This window comes from Netta rufina (assembly GCF_964035555.1).
Source record: "Netta rufina genome assembly, chromosome: 28".
In the NCBI taxonomy this organism is placed as follows: Eukaryota; Metazoa; Chordata; class Aves; order Anseriformes; family Anatidae; genus Netta; species Netta rufina.
This window is the reverse complement of record NC_140152.1, coordinates 5,888,222-5,907,616: the sequence shown is the minus strand read 5'-3', so window position 1 is coordinate 5,907,616 and position 19,395 is coordinate 5,888,222. Positions and strand designations below refer to the sequence as shown.

The 19,395-nt window shown below is 51.3% G+C and overlaps 2 protein-coding genes across 4 annotated transcripts in view; both read right to left on the bottom strand.

Annotated features, from left to right (window-relative positions):
• CELF5 (CUGBP Elav-like family member 5) overlaps positions 1-1,304 on the bottom strand; it is a gene marked incomplete at its 5' end in the record, with an annotated part of 38,055 nt that extends 36,751 nt beyond the window's left edge. The window contains one exon of the mRNA XM_084302893.1: positions 1,022-1,304. Within this exon, the coding sequence (XP_084159019.1) occupies positions 1,022-1,304 (283 nt within the window). The remainder of the gene's footprint in view (positions 1-1,021) is intronic.
• Positions 1,305-4,077: 2,773 nt separating this feature from the next.
• On the bottom strand, positions 4,078-18,763 carry NCLN (nicalin). 3 transcript variants are annotated; one of them, XM_084302883.1, is made up of 16 exons: positions 18,519-18,763; positions 16,631-16,821; positions 16,245-16,389; positions 15,556-15,650; positions 15,285-15,365; positions 15,016-15,119; positions 14,498-14,586; positions 14,191-14,330; positions 13,585-13,763; positions 13,286-13,373; positions 13,159-13,197; positions 12,883-13,046; positions 12,222-12,275; positions 12,057-12,135; positions 11,559-11,658; positions 4,078-4,597 (listed from the first exon to the last, which is right to left on the bottom strand). In XM_084302883.1, the coding sequence occupies exons 1-15, from the start codon at positions 18,697-18,699 to the stop codon at positions 11,599-11,601; spliced, it is 1,689 nt and encodes a 562-aa protein (XP_084159009.1). In that variant the 5' UTR covers positions 18,700-18,763; the 3' UTR covers positions 4,078-4,597; positions 11,559-11,598. The 3 variants fall into 3 exon arrangements, with proteins under 3 accessions (XP_084159009.1, XP_084159010.1, XP_084159008.1); XM_084302884.1 differs by lacking the exon at positions 4,078-4,597 and adding an exon at positions 7,648-11,372; XM_084302882.1 differs by lacking the exon at positions 4,078-4,597 and having other exon boundaries at positions 7,648-11,658.
• Between the last annotated feature and the right edge of the window lie 632 nt (positions 18,764-19,395).

Here is a 19,395-nt window from a genome sequence, read left to right as displayed (position 1 = left end):
CAATGAGGAACTTCGTCCTTTTATGCTGGGGCTAGATTTGACTTTTTGTTTGGAAATTAACTCATTTTTCTGTCGTCCCCTTCTCTCTCTGCTCAGTTTGGAAGTACTGGACTAGCCATGGCACCCACAATTTGGGTTGTTTTTTTGCATTTTGTCTGTTGTTGTTTTTTTTTTTTTTTAAGTTTTCACCACAACATGAAACCAAAGGCATCAGGACTGAATGCAACTCCCCCCCCTCTGGTGGGCACCGCCACACAGCCCCATCACAAATCATCTTAAGGCACAGAGGCCCAGGCCAAGTGCTGACAGCTGTACGGGCACTTACTGTAGGTTACCTGCAGGCTCTGCGCGTACCAGGCAGCGGTGCTGAGATCGCTCTATCAGATCTCATAGCAAGCGGGCTCTGTGAATTCCCATTCATTGCTGGAGCAGCAGCGATCCCAAGATCCTGAACGCCTGCTACGGGTGGGCTGGAACTGCTCCACAGAGGGAGCTGACATACTGAACACGACAGCTATTCAAAATACAGCTTTCAGACGCAACAATGAAGGTAGCTAAACAACCTCCTCAAACTTTCCAGCATACACTAAAGCTCTCCCAGCGACCCAGTGCTCTGGAAGGCCCCTTCTCTCTGCCAGCCGCCCCCGTGAGCGGCAGCTCTGGCCGCTTCCATTCTTTGTCACGCAGACTTCGGCTCCGTGGCACCGTACCGCGGCCGGGAAGGGGGTCCGAGGGCACGGCGAGCGCTGCCGCCCCTTTCCCGAGGGCTCCTCCGAGGGCTCCCGGTGCGGGCCTCGGCGACCCCGGCCCGCTCGGCGGCGCTTTTGTCACGGCGGCCCCGCTCCGGGGCGCGGGCGGTCGTCGGGGCCTCCAGGGGCCCGGCGGGAGGGAGGCGGCGCGGGCCGGGCCGGGGTTCGGGGCTCGGGGCCGCCCCCGGAGCAGCGGGCGGGGGGCGCCGAGCCCCGGGGACGGGGGCGCGGGGGCAGAACCGGGGCGCGGGGAGCCGGCGGCGGCCGCTCACCCTTGTGCATGCCGGTGTAGCGGTCCTTGAGCACGGTGAGCTCGTAGATCTTGCCGAACTGCTCGAAGAGCGGCTTCAGGTCCTTCTCCTCCAGGTTGCGCGGGATCTGCCCCACGAACAGCTTGATGGCGTCCAGGTCCTTCATGCCGCCGGGCTGCGCGGGGGGCTCCGCGCCGCCGCTGCTGCTCATGGGGGAGGCTCGGCGCGGCGGCGGCGGCGGGGCGGGCGGGAGCGGCGGCGGCGGCGGCTGCCTCCTCGCCTCGCCCTCGCGGAGTCTGGCCATGCCCCGCGCCCGGCGCGGCTGCGGGCGGGCGGCCGGGGGAGGCAGCGCGGCTGGGAACGGCCCCGCCGCCAGCGCCGCCGCCGCGGCGCCACAAAGGAGCGCTCGGCAGCGACCCCTGCGGGCCCGCGGCGGCGGCGGCGCGGGGCCGGGGCCCCTCGGCCGGGGGAGCCGCGCGGCTGCGGGCGGCTGCCGCGGAGGAACCGGGGGGCCCTGCTCCGCCCGCAGCCCCCGGGCCCAGCCCCCGCAGCCCGCAGGAGAGCTCCCGGCAGCCGCGGGCGGGCCCGGGGCTCTCGGCAGGAGCTCCCGCAGGAGCCGGGGCCGCTCCCGGGACGGCCTGCCCCGGGCTCTCGGGGAACGAGGCGGCGCCGTTCCCGGCGGAAGGGGAGCTCGCTCCGTGCTGCCGGCGGGGGAGGCGGGCCGCGACCCCCTGCCTCCGCGCTCGTCTTCGGAAATCGGCAGTGAGCCCCCTTCCCCTCGATGCCTCGGCACGGGGGGCTGGAGGCAAAGCAACTGCTTGAAGCAGAAAATTGCCCGAGCGCAGCGGGGCAGCGAGCACCACCCCGAGCACCTGTCCCGAGGCTGAGCTGCAACAGCCCCCCCCGGCCCCTTCCTGACAACCCCTGGCCAGGTCCCTCTGTCCCATGCCGACCCAGACAAAAGCCCCCTGCTCCTGGAAAGCTCAGCTGCTACCCGCAGCATGGCAGCAGTATTTCCAGCCAGGTCCTGTTCAGGCTGCAGTGGATGGTCTGAAGCAGCTGGCACGTGCTTGTTTCAGCAGCCATTGTTGCTGCCAGGGGCAGATCTGCCTCCTTGCATCACCACGGGGACTGCTCTCCCATCAGCTTCTCCAGCTCACACAGATGCTGTGAGGCAGCAGAGGACGTTAGCTGTCTAAGAAGCACATTCAGGTGGCTCAGGCCTTCTCATCATTGCTCCCGTCTCTGCTACACCAGGGTGATGCTCAGGCACCCGACACCCGAGGCTTTTGCCCCATGAGGAACGGCTGCCCTCACCGGTGCAGTTGCAGGGATGCAGCCCAGGCCCAAGGCTTAACAAAGGAGCAGGGTGCAGGCACAGTGTGGCCTCTCTCCTCCACCTTGCTCTGCATCTCTGCCAGCAGCTCCCAGTACTCTTGTCCTGGATCCTGAGGGTGGATGGAAGCAGTGGGCAGAGGAGGAGGGACCTGCTATCCAACACATGCACCCGGTGCAACAACAGCTCCGTGCTCCCAAACACAGAAGCCCAACTCAAATTCCCCTCATGCCTGCTCCTCACATCCTATCCTCCCTCCTTCCTGCCCTCTCCCCACAGTGCCCTACGTACTAGCTCACACAGCTCAAATACTGCCCAGATGTTATGCCTGATTTTACAAAAAAAGTCTGAATATACCCCAGCAATAGTTTGGTATCTGAAGAAAATATCAGTTCCTTCGTGTCACTTGAAGGTTTCTGCTCTGGAGTAAGAGGTTCTGCAGAGAAAACTGCTCCAAAACAGATTGACAGTGTAAGAGAAAGACAAGCAAAAGAATACAACTTACTGCTGTAACCTTTCATCCTCTCATTTACCAAGACTTCGTTGGTTACTTTTGGTTGGGGTAACAGATATCCAATGAATCTCGCATTAACTTTTTAACATTTTAACTTTCTGACAAACCAAAAATTAACTATTTAATGACTTTACGAAAGTTTACAAAGTTCTTTATCTTCCCATTACATTTAGCCTCTGAAGAGTGTATTATGGCATTATATCAGTGATACTCCCTGGGAATAAGCTTGCAGCATAAACAACCTGCCTCTGTGCCAGTGTAGTACACTGGTGCTCTCTCACTACTGGAGTCAAAGAAATACAACGCTGAGCTAGAGACTAGCTGAACGCAGGATCAGAGGGGAATGCCTCAGTCATTAAGTCTGCCCATTTCCACCCCACCCATGCAGCTACAGGACCAAGCCCTTCAAAATTTAGTTAAGAGATAATTTTATGGGGAAAGATTTTTTTTGCTCTCTTGCTCTCCCTAGCAAAAGTTCAGCAGTTACAACCTCAGCATTTAGGAAAGCTTATTTTCAATTCACAGCTCTACCCCGCATCTTCCACACAACCCTGAGCTGTTGCAGCCCCAGCACCTCTACAGAGCAAGGGCCTTAGTACCTCCTACTTCACTGAGGTGTTGCAAGTGTCAGATGGATATATTTAAGAGTAGGAAGTATTCGGATACTATGGAAACCAGGGCAAGGGAAGAACCTAAAATAGATGGAAGACGCAAGCTGTTGCAAAGTCTGGAAAAGTCTTGCTGAGGAAGGCTGTGCTTGCCACAGCCGATATCAGAGTGTGAACTGTTCAGAGCTCAAGGAGAAAACACCCTCTTTCTACTCTTTCCATAGCTTGTAATTTTTCCTCTTTCCATCTTAGGCTTTTAATTCCCCTCTGTTTAATAAGCCTCCTACTTACAAGCTCCTTTGAATGATTTACATTCTAGCTTGCCTTTCCCATGGCCTGGAGTAGACTGCCGTCTGACTGCAGGATTATTGGGACTATGTCATAAGAATAAACACTAAAGAGCACTCTCTTAAAAGAGAAATACAATAGCAACCTACAAAGAACGGTGCCTGAAACAAGGAGTTAAGTTGCCAGCCTGTGAAATGCTACCTCTCCTTCTTATAATGCAAACACATTTATTGTACATGTTCAACCTCTACAAACAAACCAGTTGCTGAAGTATAACAACTGCTGCACTCAAAAAAAAGAAAAAGTCACGCAAACACAGAAAGTACTTGGAATAGCCAAAACAGCATGTGGAAGAAACACAGAAGATGCCAACATGAAGTATACAAAAGCCATCTTACTCAACACCCAACCAAGTGGAAGACAGTAACAGATGCGGAGCAGTCAAAGCACTCCACAGGGCAGACTGCCAGCCATCCACCCCTGGAAAGCCAGGCTGGAGTCATGGTTCCCTCACTGGCACAGACCTCAAGGCTGCTTGAGACCAGAAGTGCTTCAGTCTTACTTCACAGCAGTGACTCTGGTTCCACCTGCTCATTACAAGCTACTTCTTGAAAATAAGAAGAGTCTCTGGCCTTTTCAGCATTACCACCGCCTCAATGACAAAGCCCCAGCCAGGCGAGGGAAAAACTCCAGGCAGGAATTCTTGGCCCTAGGATTCTCAGTGCATTCAAAGGGAAAGAAACTGATTGAAGGTGTCCAACATTCTTCATCTTAGAATATCTTGACTGCAGCATCAATATGAGGAATGATTTCCTTCAGCCGGTTCCACTGTTCTGCAGACAGGGCGATCCCTAGAAATAGAGGAAAGAGAGGTTTCAGAGCTGGTAAGGGGTAAGCACCAAGTAGCGCCCCCATACTGGCTCCTTCAGATTAGCTGCAAAAGGAAAGTTGAAATCTGAGATAGAGGCCCAGACCAGAAACAGAGGTAGCCTTCTGAGCATGGCAGTTGTATCTGTGCTTCAGCACCCGCATCAAGAAGCACCCAGTGCTATCACAGAAGCACAATGTGAGAACGTAAGCTCAGGTTGCTTTTCAGGGAGTCCCACAGCCCCTTAGAGTCTGTTCCCTAGAAGAATACCCACTGATATGAGCTGGAAAGGGATTCTAGGAAAGTCTTGCTTCACCCAGTTCAGACGCCATCCTTTCCACTGCCCAAAGGGAGTGCCGGCTGTAGCTCTATTTAGAAAGCCTGCTGCTAACAAGAAATTGGTACTATAGCTTCAACACTAGAGAAGAATTGGCTTCTTTTTAGATCCAGTAGAGATAAGGTCTTCATCTCCATTAAGAAACAAAGATGGTGGTGGAATTGCTGAGTGCGTTCCAGCAAGATATTACCAGCTTGTTCCTTTTGGATCTGTTAAGAAGTACATTAAAGAACTAGGGCCTGAGCTTTATTAATTTCTCTAGATAAAAGTCAGGGGCCAAGAACTGAAAAAAAATAGCAGAGGCATTACTTAAATGAAGAATATTTCTTCACGATTTCTGTTCTAACAGGTCTTGTGTCTTATTTTGCAGCTGTGCTTCTTCCAGCCTGGAAGGAGCCCACAATGCTCCTTTCCTTCTCTGCTCCAAAGGCACAGAAAGCCTTCATGGCTCTGCTTCCAACTTTCATTACAGCGTAAACAGTTTCCTCTTTGTGAGTAATTCATAGCTTTAACTTCTCTGAAGAAAATTAATTTCTGTAAGGAAAAACACGTTTAGTGGTTATGAAGCAAACCAAGCTGAAAGTCATCTGCCTTGACACAAAAATCAATAGCAAGGGCCAAAAGGTTCCTCAAGGAATCCCACATTATCTGAATCTTTGCTGAGTGCTACAGCACACGTGGCAAGAGAGAAGAGTGACCTAACAGCCTGGAGCCCATGAACTTTAAGGCAAGCTGGCAAGTCATCGTCAAAGTCTCAAAGCAAAAGGCCTACACTAAACAGTGACTCATGAGTTAAAGAGCTCTGAAGAAAAATGTGTTTTCTCTGTTGCAGCTCCCTTTGCTTGCATTGCCTGCTCAGGTTGCACTGCTGCAATGAGCCACCAAGTTGTGCCACTCTATCGCATCATCAAATTGCCAGGAAAAGGCACACCTAACCCAGTGACATGGAAGTCTCAGCAGGGATCCAGGAGAGTCTTAACATTTCCACCTCCATGCGGAAGGGGAAGGATGGATTTGTTTCTGAGAGGCTCTCCTTGTCAAACACAGCTCCACCATTGGATTACAGGCAAACCTACAAAATGCCACCTTTCTGTCCTCAGCATCATCAATACCAAAAGAGAAGTTTGTCTGTTAGCAGTAGGACACTAGGACTAGTAGGCAGCAGAGGCAGTGATTTCAGCCTCCTCCACCACACAGTTCTGCCCCTGCCAACAGCCCAAGAAGGGACTGTTGATGAGAGGTGGAACCAGAGTCCTTCACAGCAGCTGCCAGCACCTCTCCTCATAGTAGTCACGCCAACCTCGAGATCTCACCAGAGGCTTGTACTCACCCCTGCTTTGTGCTTTCTTCAGCTTTTGCCACACACTGAGAAAGCTCTAAACGCTCTGAGCTGTTTGCTCAGCACCCCAGCCGCTCAGCGTGGCACACACAGATCTCCCTAGTGCTGAGAAGGCAATGCTAAGCCAGAGGCAGAACCACTGCCTAAAGAAGGTAGCTGTACCTTTCCTCCCCAGCTTCATGTCTCCCTCCTTGTCCACATAGAACTCCCTGATGTCCACGAGGACCTTCCCCCTGAAGCAGGACACTCGGACGTATCGCATCTTCCCAGTCTGCAGGTGTACAGAACCAGCATTAAGCCCAGCCCCATGACGAGCTCCTCTGCAGCCTGACGGGCTCTGGGTTATTCACAGCAGGAGGAGTGATGGAGGAACAGCAGGCAGCCAAGGTGCGCCCCAGGAAGTCAGCCCAGCTAGGAAACACTCCGTCCCAGCACAGGAGGTGCCAGCGGGGAGCCCCGTACGAGGGGCAGGAAGGTGCATTCTGGAGCCAGGCCCTGAGTATCCTCTTCTTCGCTGTCTTAACCCTGGGGCTTTGCTGTCACCCCCAGAGGTCTGGCCTCATTTTTTGGCCTTTTCTCTGCCTTAGAAGACATCTCTTTCTTTCCTTCTTTCTTTCTTGTCTAGAAAGAGGGACCACCAGCTGCAACAACCACGGGGAAGGAGCCGCAGCCCTTCGTCCCGTAGCCAGCGCGCACCGCGGCTGCCGGGCGCCCCCCCACGACCCGAGGGAGGCCGGGCCCGGGGCCGCCCCCGGCGGTGAAGCGGCGGCCGGGCGGCTCCCCCCGCGCCCCGGGGCGGTGGCCGCGGTGACCTCCCCCCCCCGTCCTCCCCCGGGCCGCTCGACCCCGCTCTCCCCGCCGGCAGCGCCCGGCCCGGCCCCTCTCGCCCCCGGCGGAGCGCAGCGCCCGCAGCCGCCCGCCCCCGGGCCGCCGGGAGGGGCCGGCCTGGGGCGCCCCGCTGCAGCGGCCGCCGAGGGGCCCGGCCGGCGGGGCCGGGGCTCGGCCCGGGGGCGGAGGGGCCGCAGCAGGCGGAGCCCCCCCGGACGGCCGCAGGGATCGGGCGCGGCGGCCTCCCGCTCAGCTGCCCCACGGAGCGGGCCGGCCCTCGCCCCGCCGAGCTGCCTCGGAACAGCCGGGAACCGGGGATTTGCTCGCTTCGGGGTGCTGGCAGCTGGCTCGGGCTCTGTAAGGTTTTCTGACAAACTCTGTTACTGGTGGCAGCGTAGAAGGGATGCCGGCCGCCTGCCCCTAAGCACGTGCGTGTCCTCTCTTTCTGCAGGGGGTCCGTTCCCCCCCCCTTTTGTATATAGCCCAGCTTTTTAAGCTTCCAGCACCGCATTGTTCTCCAACAAATCCGTTCGTCAAACCTACTCACACTTGGTTTATTTTTCCAAATGAAAAAGGGACAAAGAAGGAAATGAAAAATGCTAAAATACTTAGATACCATTACATTTATAATCAGAAAAATGTTAATAAACTGAATTGACTCTGCTATTAGTTTTTAAATATTCACCTCAATATACATTCGTTCTTGAGGACACACGAGAGATAAATGAGTTAACATTACTAGATAAATCAACACTTTTTCCTGAGCTGCAAACGTTTCAGATTTTCAGATTACAACTTTTGAAGTTGCTATCCAATAACTACAAGTGAAAACTAAGCAAATCAAAGGGAGCAAGAAAGAGTCCACACTTCAACACCCAGAGGCCCAATCTACTGGGACACATGGTAGCACCCCCATTATTTCAGATCAGGAAGTCAAACTGCACAGCTCTTAAATATGCTTAAAAGCTTGGCCATGAGGTGTTGGAGCAGCTCTGTTTTGGTTTGTGTTATGAACATGAGCAAGTGTGATTTAAAAAACAGAAACAAAACAACAACAAAAAAATCACCCAAACCCAATGCCCACAATAACGTGTACTTTCATGCTTCTTCCTTCCAGGCCAAGGAAACTCATGATAAAAGGATAGGTAAAATTAGGGGTGCAAGGATCTGCTACACAGAGCTCTTGTGTAATGTGGTGAACTTTATTGTACCAGAACAGCTGCTGCATTTCTGCCTCTGTGTGTCATGTTGGTAACAGGAGGAATGGGATGTGCTGCAGTATGCATCAGCACCATTATTCTTGTTCTTTTAAAACCTAGCAGAATAGTAGGGGCTATTTACATGCTTCTCTGTCAACTTCCCAAAGGAAACATAGCAACATTGGAACTAAGTTCACTCCCAGAATGGGCACTCTGTTGCAGCTACGATAAAGTTGGAATTTGACTATCTCAGATTTGAGTATAGAATGTTTCAACATATACACACTTTGATCAGAAGCATAAACCCTTATCTCTATCAGGAAATACTTTCTATGGCAGTCAGGTAACTATAATGAAACACATCTAACCAGATTACGGGATAAATTACCCTCGTGCATGACAGAACAACGCACTGTCCCAGCTGCCCCTGAAGTTTATGAACTTTCTCCATTTACCTCTTTCAACCTTTCTCTTACACAGTTGCCACTGGCTTCTGGCACTGCACCAGAAGAGTTATTTTACTGTTTAAGCCACAAGGAGATAAAGCGTTTCCTTTAATGCTACAGCCCTGCCAAGGACATAGCTGGAAAACTGAAGGTTGATAGTCTTCACTGCAAGGAAGGAATGCTCTGGGCCTGTTCTGCCTCTAAAATCTACAAGTAGTGGCAACTGAAAGCGCATCAAGTTGAGCTGAAGCAGGATCACTAATAATTTTGGCTTTCTTATTTGTCTCCATTGAAGTAATAGAGTTTCATTAAGCTTGGTTAAGCAATATGCTGGACTGGAGGGGACACACCCTGTCCAAGAGTAACATGCTAGAAACATACAATACAGCGGGAGGCCTCTGGTATCACTTCCAGCTATTCAGAACCTAGAGAGAAGCTCTCCAGATAGCCACTGCACCGTGTGTGTTCTATACCTACACAGTCCAGATCTACACCTTTCCAGAGCACAGTACGTACAGTCCCTCTGTGCAGAGCATAACGATCAGTGGAACACAACCAAAGCTCATCTTCTAGCCACCCAAGAACAAGCAACCACTTTCTGAAGTCATTATAAATTCATTTGGCAGAGAAGCATCACAAATGCTTCATACATGCGGAGAGACATATTTCAACAGCTTAAAAAAAAAAAAAACACGCTAGAAAAAAGGCAAGTTTTCCTGTAGGGCTGATATTTCAGGAGTGCTTGATACCATGCCACCTGCTGATATTACAGGGAGCCACAGACAATAGCATGCTCTCCTTGAGAAGAAAAGACCCTTTAAAGTACAAGTTGCTATGCATTAGCAGAAAGCATGCACAATGGGGCAAAGGTACTCCAAAGAGACTACAGCAAAAGAAACAAAGATGGATGGAAACCCATGCTTTTGTCATCCCACCCTACAGACAATGGCACATGTATAGTGGCCTTAAAAAAAAAAAAAAAAAAAAAAAACTTTAAGGAGCATGCACACAGCAGCTGTGGTGCACACAAGGATGCACAGCTTTAATTTTCCTTGTGTACAAAAAAAAGTGACACCATCATTCAAATCCACAAGAGCTTTCAGCCTCTGTAAGAAATGCTACTTTAAATAAAAGTTGTTTAAAAGAAAGAAAAAAAAATAAGTAGTCAACATAGCTTGTCATAGCTTTCTGCATATGAGGAAGCAAACTAAAGAAAGGTCTCAAGGAGACATTGTTGAGTGGCAGGACAGCGGTCTTCATTCAGTCCACCCTCTAGAACTACAGCCAGCCTAAGACTTGTAGTCAAAAATCTTGATACATTCCAGAAGAACCTGAGGGTAAATGAAGTACAGCACTGCCCAGAAAGCATACCCACCTCTCACCAGAACCTGGCTAGAAGTACCATCCTGCTTCTCTCAGTCAGCAGAATGCAAGAAAAGCTTAAACTTCAGATGACGGCAGTGCTGGAGCAACTGTCTACCTGGCCCTCAACAGCTTCACGCAGCACTCACAACGAGACTGCCAATGCTTCTGGACAGCGAGAGCTAACTACAGACAAGGCTTGGCCGAGTATAAATGTAAAAGAGTGAGTTCCAAGATAGGATCTCATGGTTACAGTCCTCAAAACTGACACTTTTAACATGACATTCATAAAACTTGTGTGTTTTGTTTGTTTGTTTGTTTTGTTTTCTAATAGCCAAGTGACCTGCCTCCCTTTTTACATACTAGGGGCAGAGTATGAAAGGAGACAGTGACAAGCACTTTGGAAATTTGTGTATACATGCAGGCCAGGAACAGTGTTTTCAGAAATAACAGAGCTGAAAAATGTGAAATGAGACCCTGAGATGCAGGTGGACACAGCAAAACAGCCCAAAACCCAGGACCATCTGGAAGCGTAAACTGAGGAACAATAATTGACCAGAGCTCAGCTTGAACTGTGCTGCTCTTGCTATTAATAAAACCAGCTTGATTAAATACATGAAACACCACAAAACATGGTCCTGCAGCATTTGGGACTGTAGAACACCTCTTAAAAACCATGCAAGAGTTTAGCACAGAGTGGTGGCAGCAGCAAACTGTTCAAGGGCAAGCTTTAAGAGAAATCAAGTACACAGCAAAATGCATCCTCCAATAGAGGCAGGACAATATGTCCTGGTAAGAACCCTACTGCAGGAACCCGTTCTAACACTCTTTCCTCATTCCCTCTATAACAGTCAAAACTGTTTACAGTGCACCTCTGAAAAGGGAATGAGTTATTGCACTGTCTAAACAAAATGCAAAAAGATGCTTGCTGGAGATACGGCTTGCTCAGCACACCTTCCTAAAGCCAGGCAGTGAACTTAAGGAAGAGGTGCCATAAGAAAACATACTAATAGCATTCTCTTTAATTTGCATATGCACATTTTCTTTTCTTTTAAGCAAGTGCTCTGAGTCCTTGTTTGCTGGGCAGAGGTAATACATCTGCTCTGTAGTTTCAGCTTCCAAGTTGGCTGTACGGCACGTATGTCCATGAATGTGCTGGACTTTGTTCTACCCTCATAAAAGCTGCTCAGCATCAGCTGTTCAGCATTTAAACAACCTGTACAAACGTCTGAAGTCTGAGCTTCTCCCTTGCAAAAAAGCAAAGTAAAACAGGCATGGTGCAAGTAAGTGGAAAAAAAGCACCTGAAAGGTGCACAGGAGTTGAAATTTCGTTTTCTTTCTGCCTTCCTCCCCTCTCTAGAGTAGTAAAGAGGAGAGAGAGGAACAGAAACAGCAGGATTCACTGGAAGGCAGAAGGTTCCTGATGGGCTCACCGATGGCTCAGTGCTGCTGTAAGGATCATGATTTGTTGCTTCACTGCTGCTTGGCTTTAAGGGATAATCTCTGTATCATCTTGTAAAGGAGGCCAAAATGCTGGAAACGGAAGGAAAATAAGTAGCCGTGAGTCCTTTTAAGTTCTAATAAAAATTACTCTGTTCTACACAAGGATTGAAAGTTTAATAGAAGGCTTAAAACAGTAATAATGCACAAATGCAATTCCTCGTTTGCATCACCTACAAGCACTCTCAATGTGAGGACAGAATGGGACTTTGTTAATTAAGAGGAATTAAGGAATTACTATAACAAAGCCAGTTAACTGAGGTTGTACAGAAAATGGTGGCTTACAAAAATGTTTGTGCAGATCTGTACCACTGATGCTAGTAGTTTCAAGAATATAACAGTGAACCAAGCAAACACTGAGATTCCCAGTCACTGTGGCTAATTGGATTTAAGAGGAAAATAAAGTTCATTTCCTGCTTCTTTTCTCCTACCTGCACTGCAACGTAGGCAACACCAAGGTAGGCTGCAATACAGACAGCCAGGAGGAGGTCAAAGATCGCTGGCTTCACCCTACGATAAAGAAAGAACAGATGAAATTGCTACAACAGCTACTGCCACAGAGACAGACCACAGCCCAACGTGCCCAAGGGCCATACCTGTATGCATTCATCACCTGTTTCAGCTGGTCATAGAAAACAAACTCTGGGTCCCTGTGGAAAGCAGAAATTCTTCAGGATACATTGCATTTCTAGACAGTGCAGAAAGAACAGCCCAGACCTCTGCTCCCAGTAAGTTAACCCAACGACAGAGAGGTAGTATGATCTCGCCTAACCGTTTGGAACTTATTTTTGTCGTCAGGTTTTTCTTTTTATAGAGGTAGAAGCCCAAGGATGAAATTCTGAACATGCTGATCGTTTAAGGGACACACAGACAATGCCTTGCTGGGTTCATGAAACTGCCTTAACTGAAGCAGGTTAGACAGGAAGGAAGCTGCCTCTTCACAAAGAAAGCTTTCTAAGGGACCTTAGTTCTTTCCTGCAAAGAGAAGCAGCACTCAGAGCGGAAGGGGTGGAACCAAAGTAGGGAAAAAACAAGCTCTTCAGATGGAGGGAACTGCTGAGGCTTGTTACTGTGTTGAATGATAAAGAGCTTTCTCTAGCAAAACAGAGCACGAACCAAAACTGACAAGAGAGCAGAAAGAAGCAATCACTTCTAGCCATATACCAAGAAATCAGAAAAGCCGCAGCTCAGTCAAGACTCGTTGGAGGGAGGGGTGAGTTTACATGCCCCAGCTGGTTCTTTCATCTCTCTTCTTACCGTTTGTCTGCCTTTACATGATGCTGTTTGACATCTTTCAGGTAGCGACCCATATAGTATTCTAAGGTGCTGAGAAAGGTGCTGTCTTTATCAATCAGCTGAGCAGCCCTGGGCTGACTGCTCAGCCAGTCCATCACTGATTCAAGTTGCTCCTGCTGGATCTGCTGCAGAAAAATATCACCAAAGAAAGGGAGTTCATCACATGTGCTGAGACCAGAACTCCCCCAAGCTCCTAATCCCTCCTCTCCACAGGTTACAAAAACATGCTGTACTTACCATCTGATCTGTGAAGATCTGCAGATCTGCAGGTGCTCCCTGCAAGGGAAAAAAGAGGCTGCCAGTGAGAGCAAGCCTGGGTGGGCAGGACAAGCCTGGCTAGCACTGCAGGATGGGCAGCTCTTACCTTGTCTGTCAAGTTGTAGATGACCCTTGTCAAAGCCTCAGCAATGATCCTAGTATTCCTGGTTAGTGCCTTAGTGTCTACTCGTGCCCTAAAGAAAAAGGGGGGATTATGCACTTGTCAATAGGACCAGCTTCCTCCAGCCACCACCCTTTTGAACTGCATTATGCATAAGACTTAATCCAGAGCCTAACTCCCCACGGTTTCTCCCCCGTCCTGTGACTGTCAGAACAGTACCACCACAAGGCCAATTTGCTTTTAGGGGCGGGATTTCAGCTGCAGCCTTCCCCAAGGCCTCTAACCTCCTGTCCATGATGCTGTTGCGCAGACTGTCCCGGTGGCTCTCCAAATGGGAGATGGTGAACGCTGGCAAGCGTCGGATCGCAAAACGCTCGTGTTCCCATGCCAGCATGTCCTCAGCCAAGTTTATCTTCTTGTGCACCATGGAAAACTTCACTTCTGGGAACTGGCTGGCAACAACCTGAGGGAAAGGCCAAGCCATTCAAGGGTGTTGTGCTTCCCATTGCACTATCCCATCTTGCACAGTCCAATCCATCTATACCCAATTCTTTTTTATTTTTTGGCTACCAAAGGTAAATATACTTGACCTGTAAGATGCAGCTGATGTCATTAAAAAGATGTTTTAATGTCACTACAGAAATCACTTGGGTAGCTTTTGCAAGCCACAACCTATAAGGAAGCACAGCAGGAAATGCACATCTACCGTGCTTCATTCAGCACTGTGGTGTGACAATGCTTGCGCTCCAAATCAAGTGACCAGAAGCAACATACAAAATATTTCAGCAGCGCACTCTTTGGTGATGTCTTACTCCCTTTCTATCACAGAGAGCTGCAGCTCCCCATGGTTAAGTCCCAAGTTCCCACCTGCCCAACATGCTTTTCATTACCAGCTCCAGTTCTCTCAGAAATGCATGCTGTAAGGTCCCTTCCTTGGGAGGCTTGGAGACATGAAGATGAAGGCTATTGCCTCGGCCTAGAGTGTCAAGGCAGAGAACAAACGCTACATTGTCCTGCAACAGGCTGGAATCTGCAACGGAAAAATCCAAAACTTTCAGGCTATGCTTTGTGCTCGGAGTTTCATAGAGACACGCACACGGGCCTGCACAAGAGGATTCTGGCATATGAGACACTTATCACAATGATATTAAGAGGCCTTGCCAGGGAACATACTGGAATGTCAGCTCCTTAACTCACCAGTGTGGTCCAAATTGTCTTCCAGCCATCGCTTGGTTCCTTGATAATTAAACTTGCCACCTCCAGATGCAAAGAACAGTAAGTTATACCTGCCCATCAAAGACAACGGGAAAGTGTTAGCACACGACACTTCATGGTTACAGAACTGATTTATTCAGACTTAGAGGTGGGGTGAAATCACAACAGTTAGCAGCCAACATCCAAGGCAAACTGCCCATTAACGAATGTTTACTATGTGCCACATAGGAAGGTAGTGGCAAGACAGGGGCAAAGTAGAGGAGTTCCCAGTGCTTGAGGATGGAATCTGGTTCTCACATCATTCCCTCCACTTGCTCCTACAGCTATGTAGATCTACCTTAAAGAAACCAAAGGAAAGAGCTCAGCCTTTAACAACTGCTGTGCTTGGAAGACAGCAAAACAGGGAAGGAAGCAAAGGACTGCTACGGGTCTAGAGAAAAAGCCCTTCTTTACCTGATCTCAGCTACATACATTCAACCAAGAAGAGGGCAATGGCTTACCCAGCATGAGTTCGTCTGTAAGTGTAGAGCCGTGAGAACAGCCTGGCTAGTTCCAGCAGCACTGAAATACCACTGCCATTGGAGTCAGCACCGTGTGACAGCCACTGCAGGACAAAGCGGGACACAAAGTAGCAACCCTGCCTTTAACACACCACCACGCCCCACTTAGACCCCTGGTCCTTAAGACCAAGAAAAAAAAATAAACAGGGTCTGATGCCACAGGGGAAAAAGGTACAGACAGGAGGAGAGCTGCAGGAAAAAATACTCACTGGGGCCACTCCGAAGGAATCATAGTGCGCAACTATCACAACAGTGGGTAGATCTTCTCCACCCAGCCCCGTCAGCCTTCCCTGCGGAGGAATGGGATCAGCGTCACTCAGCATCTCCCCTTGCATGACGCTCCAGTGGTCTCAGTTCTGAAATACTTCAGACACTGGAGGAGAATCCCCTGACTTCCCCCATTAGTCCAAATGCCTGATGAGGTCTCCATAAAGGTGGCGTCACACCAGTATCTCCAGTTTGGATCTATTCAGAACTCACCTCTACGCTGGGTATAAGCCAGTCATTGATGGCTTTGCTCTGAGCCCCACTGGTCACCATCTGGAAGCCATTGGCAGTTGCAGTGTGCAGCAAAACTAGAACAAAAAAGACAGGTACAGCTGGGGAAGTTTTGTCCCTTTATCGTCCTTGCTAACCGAGCACTGGAGAGATTAGTTTTAAGGCACTTTATCCCTGTCACTTGTGTTTATGTACCGATGTGGGATCCTGGTGACCTTACACTTTCATTCTGTTCGGAAATCCCCACGTTTCAAACTAGCTAAACCAAAAACTTTTCTCCAACAGACTTAAAGCTCATCATGATCAGCAGGCCACTAATAATGTAGTGGGGAACACAAGGAAGCACTGAAGTGATTTGTGGTCAGACAAAAAGCTTCAGCTTTTGTCCACAACTGTAGTCACTTAACACCTTCAGTGTTGTTTTCAACTTGAGTCTTGCCTTCTGTCTTACTCGCAACAGCATGAAGTTGCACTCCCATGCAACTACACTTCCAGAATAAGACACTCTTGTACCATGTTTTTATTCCAGTAGACCTCAGAGAACTTTAACAAAGACAGAATAAACATAAAGGCAACAGAATGCTTACTGTGGTGCATACAACACAGAAGATAGCTCCTGCAGGTGGGATCAGGACCGTCTTCCTGTAAACTTTTCCCCCACTAGAACTCACCTTCCGCAGCTGAGGCAGATCCCTGTGATGCAGAAGCAGCCCGTGTTTGTTCATAGATAGATAGCAGCTCTTCATCTTCCACTGCAAAGTAGACTGGCACAATGGTTTCCATAGCAAGCATTTCTGGCTCTATCTCCATGAATTGCTGAGGATTTAAGCAAGACAAAAAAATTAGTATCTGCTAAATGTGCAAGAGAGCAGAGAAACAAAATCAGAGAGAAAGGTCAGTTTCAAAATCAGAATGTGATCTGCCATGCATTACAACAGGAACTTTCAGTCCTGCAGCAATCCAAGCCTCCCCTCCCCCCCTCAAATACATCTCCAACCAGAAGAGAAAGGGAACATTGTTGTTGTTTTTTTTTGGTTTGGTTGGTTGTTTGTTTTACCCTTACAACATCCTGTGGGACAGAAGAAATAGACCGTGGCAAGATGATCACCACAGCCCCAGCTGACTGGCGAAGAGCCTTCTGGTACTGCTCATAGGAGAAATCCACCAGCCGCATCATGACACAGCGGCGGCTGAGCACATCCGCTTCTACTGTGCGGGCCTCCGTGTTAAGCACTGCACTCCTGGTGCCTGCGGAAAGAAAGCAGGGGGAGGTTTAGGAAGCGATTTCATCACATCCCCTTTGCTGTGCCTAGCTCCTTCTCAAAACAGTCTTGGTCACAGCCCAACAAACTTCAGAGCAGCTAGGACCTGCAGCAAGCTAAGTTCATCTCTTCCCCTTGTCCAAGGGGGACAACAGGTCTGTCTTTTCTGTCTGTGAAAGGACACAACAAAGCCACCCCACATCCATCCAAAGGGATGTTCTCAATCATCCACCAGAACGCCTCCGTAACAGACAAAATCAAAACTGCCTCCTGCTCTCAACTTCAGTATCTTGAGTCACCCACGTAACAGTACAGTACTTGACACAACAGCAGGCCAGAAGCTTGCCAGCAGCTCCAGGGTTCTGGAAGAGAGGACCACAAGAGAAGATCGTCTGGTATAGGCAGGCATGTTCAAAGCTACCCTACAATTTAAAATGCTCTGAACCACTTTCTTCTCCCGCAATCCTGGCACCTACATTGAAGACTTCATCACACTGAGGTCATAAACAGGCAAGGTAAGATAAGGTCCTCCAGAAGGCATCTCAGACTACGCCAAAGCAGGCAGCCACTAACAGCTAGGTTTAAATGTGGCTCAGCAGGACTCTAACGCTAGTTTGATCTCATCAAAGGTCAAATCAGCTAAACCAAGAACGGACTTGTTCTTCTACTGCATGGTATCAGTGAGGGCCACACACACAAAGAGGTAATGCACACTGAAGTCTCCACACAGAGCTCCCACTCCACGAAACAAACAAGTATTAATTACAGGCCCCTCAGACCACAGGAACAATTCATAATATGGATAACTACTCCATCATCCCCAAACAACGATGCCTAAACAATGCAAACTGTGATTCAGTGATGTTCTCAACAACGGAGCTTTCAAAATGTGGACACAGTTAGAGATACTGCGATGGCAGAACCCAGAGATAATTTCAGATATTCAGAAGTAGAATCTGTTGTATTCACAAAGCGTGCGGGCACGGCTTGCATTTCGTAACTTCTGCTGATGTTTAATCTTATGAAGCCCTGAAAGATCTAGAGACTGAGCATAAAATAAACATGTGCCTGAAATTCTCAACTGTTATCAGGAGTCTGAAACTTAGGCCACAGAACAGCCACCACGGAAGAGCCACTCACAGGCAGAATGCGTGCCCCGATACAGAACAAACGTCTGCAGAAGACTCAGATAAAACGCTTGGTTCTGGGCTGGCAAGGACGAGGGGGTGGAGGCTGAGAGTTACGGCACTGCCGAGATTCCCAGAGCAGGTCACGGCTCGGACTCGAGGGAAGGCCTTGCACAAGCGGCAGGCCAGATACAACCAGAAGAACCGGAGGCCGAGGCCAACACAAGGGAAGAACCGCAGGAGGCCTCCCCAGCAGGCGGCGCTGCAGCCGCGAGGCGCAGCTGGGACGGACGAGGCGCAGCGGAACCGGCCCGGGCACGGAGCCGCGGGCGAGGGAAGAAAGCGGAGCTCGCGGCCCAGCCCCCGGCCGAGCGAGATGGCCGCGGCCGCTCTGCCCGCGGCGGCGGCGCGGGGCTCAGCCCCCGGACTGGAGCCTGCGGGGACCGAGCGGGGCCAGGCGGCGAGGCTGAGCCGCGCCGGGACCCCCCCAAGGCCTCCTCCCCCCCCCCGCGGCGCCTCCCCCCTCCCCGTGGCGGAGGAGCGGGCCCCGCCTCACCGTAGGGCTGCCCGCCCAGCTCGTACTGCTGCATGCGGTACACCGTGAACTCGTGGGCGGCCTCGGCGGCGGGCGGCGGGCCCAGCAGCAGGAGCACGGCGGGCACGAAGAGCAGGAAGCTGAGCGGCAGGCACGAGGCCTTCAGCACCGACTCCAGCACCTCGCCCGCCTCCTCCAGCATCGCCGCGGCCCCGGCCCCCGCCCGCCGCTGCGGCCCCGGCACGCACGGCCCGGCACGGAGCGGCGTGACGTCACGCCACACGCACGGAGCGGCGTGACGCCACGCGCACCGCCCGGCCGCGGGGTGCGCCGGGAGCTGTAGTTCGGCGGCTGGGGGGGGGCGGCGCCGGGAGCTGTGGTTCGGGGGCACGGGGGTGGCCTGCAGGGGGCCTCCGCCCGCCCCGGGCCTTCCCCGCCCGGCCTCCCGCGGCGGGACCCGGCCCCCTGCAGCCCGGGCGGCGCCTGGCGGACGAAAATAAAGGCGGAGCGAGCGGGGCTTTCAGCACGGTTTATTGCGGACGGAGGGGCCGAGCCCCGGCGGGCCGTGAGCCGCGGGCGGCGCTCTGCTTTCCCCCGGCCGGGAGGAGGAGCGGGGGCAGCCGCGGGGAGCGGGGCGAGCCCCCGGCGGGCGCGGGGCCGTTCCGGGGCCGGGCGTTTTTCCGGGCCTGGTCTCGCCCTCCCGGTGCCGGCGGCGCTGCTCGGCCGGGCCCAGCCCGCCCCTGGGAGCGCTGCCCCAGCCCAGCGGCAGAGGGAGAGGGGTGACCGCTGTGAGCCCGGCTTCCCGGGGCCCTTCCTTCTCTAATGTTGATGACCCCCAGGACAGAGCGTGGGTTATTCCCCTTTTCCAGATGCGGGAGAGCTGCGAGCTGCTGGGATT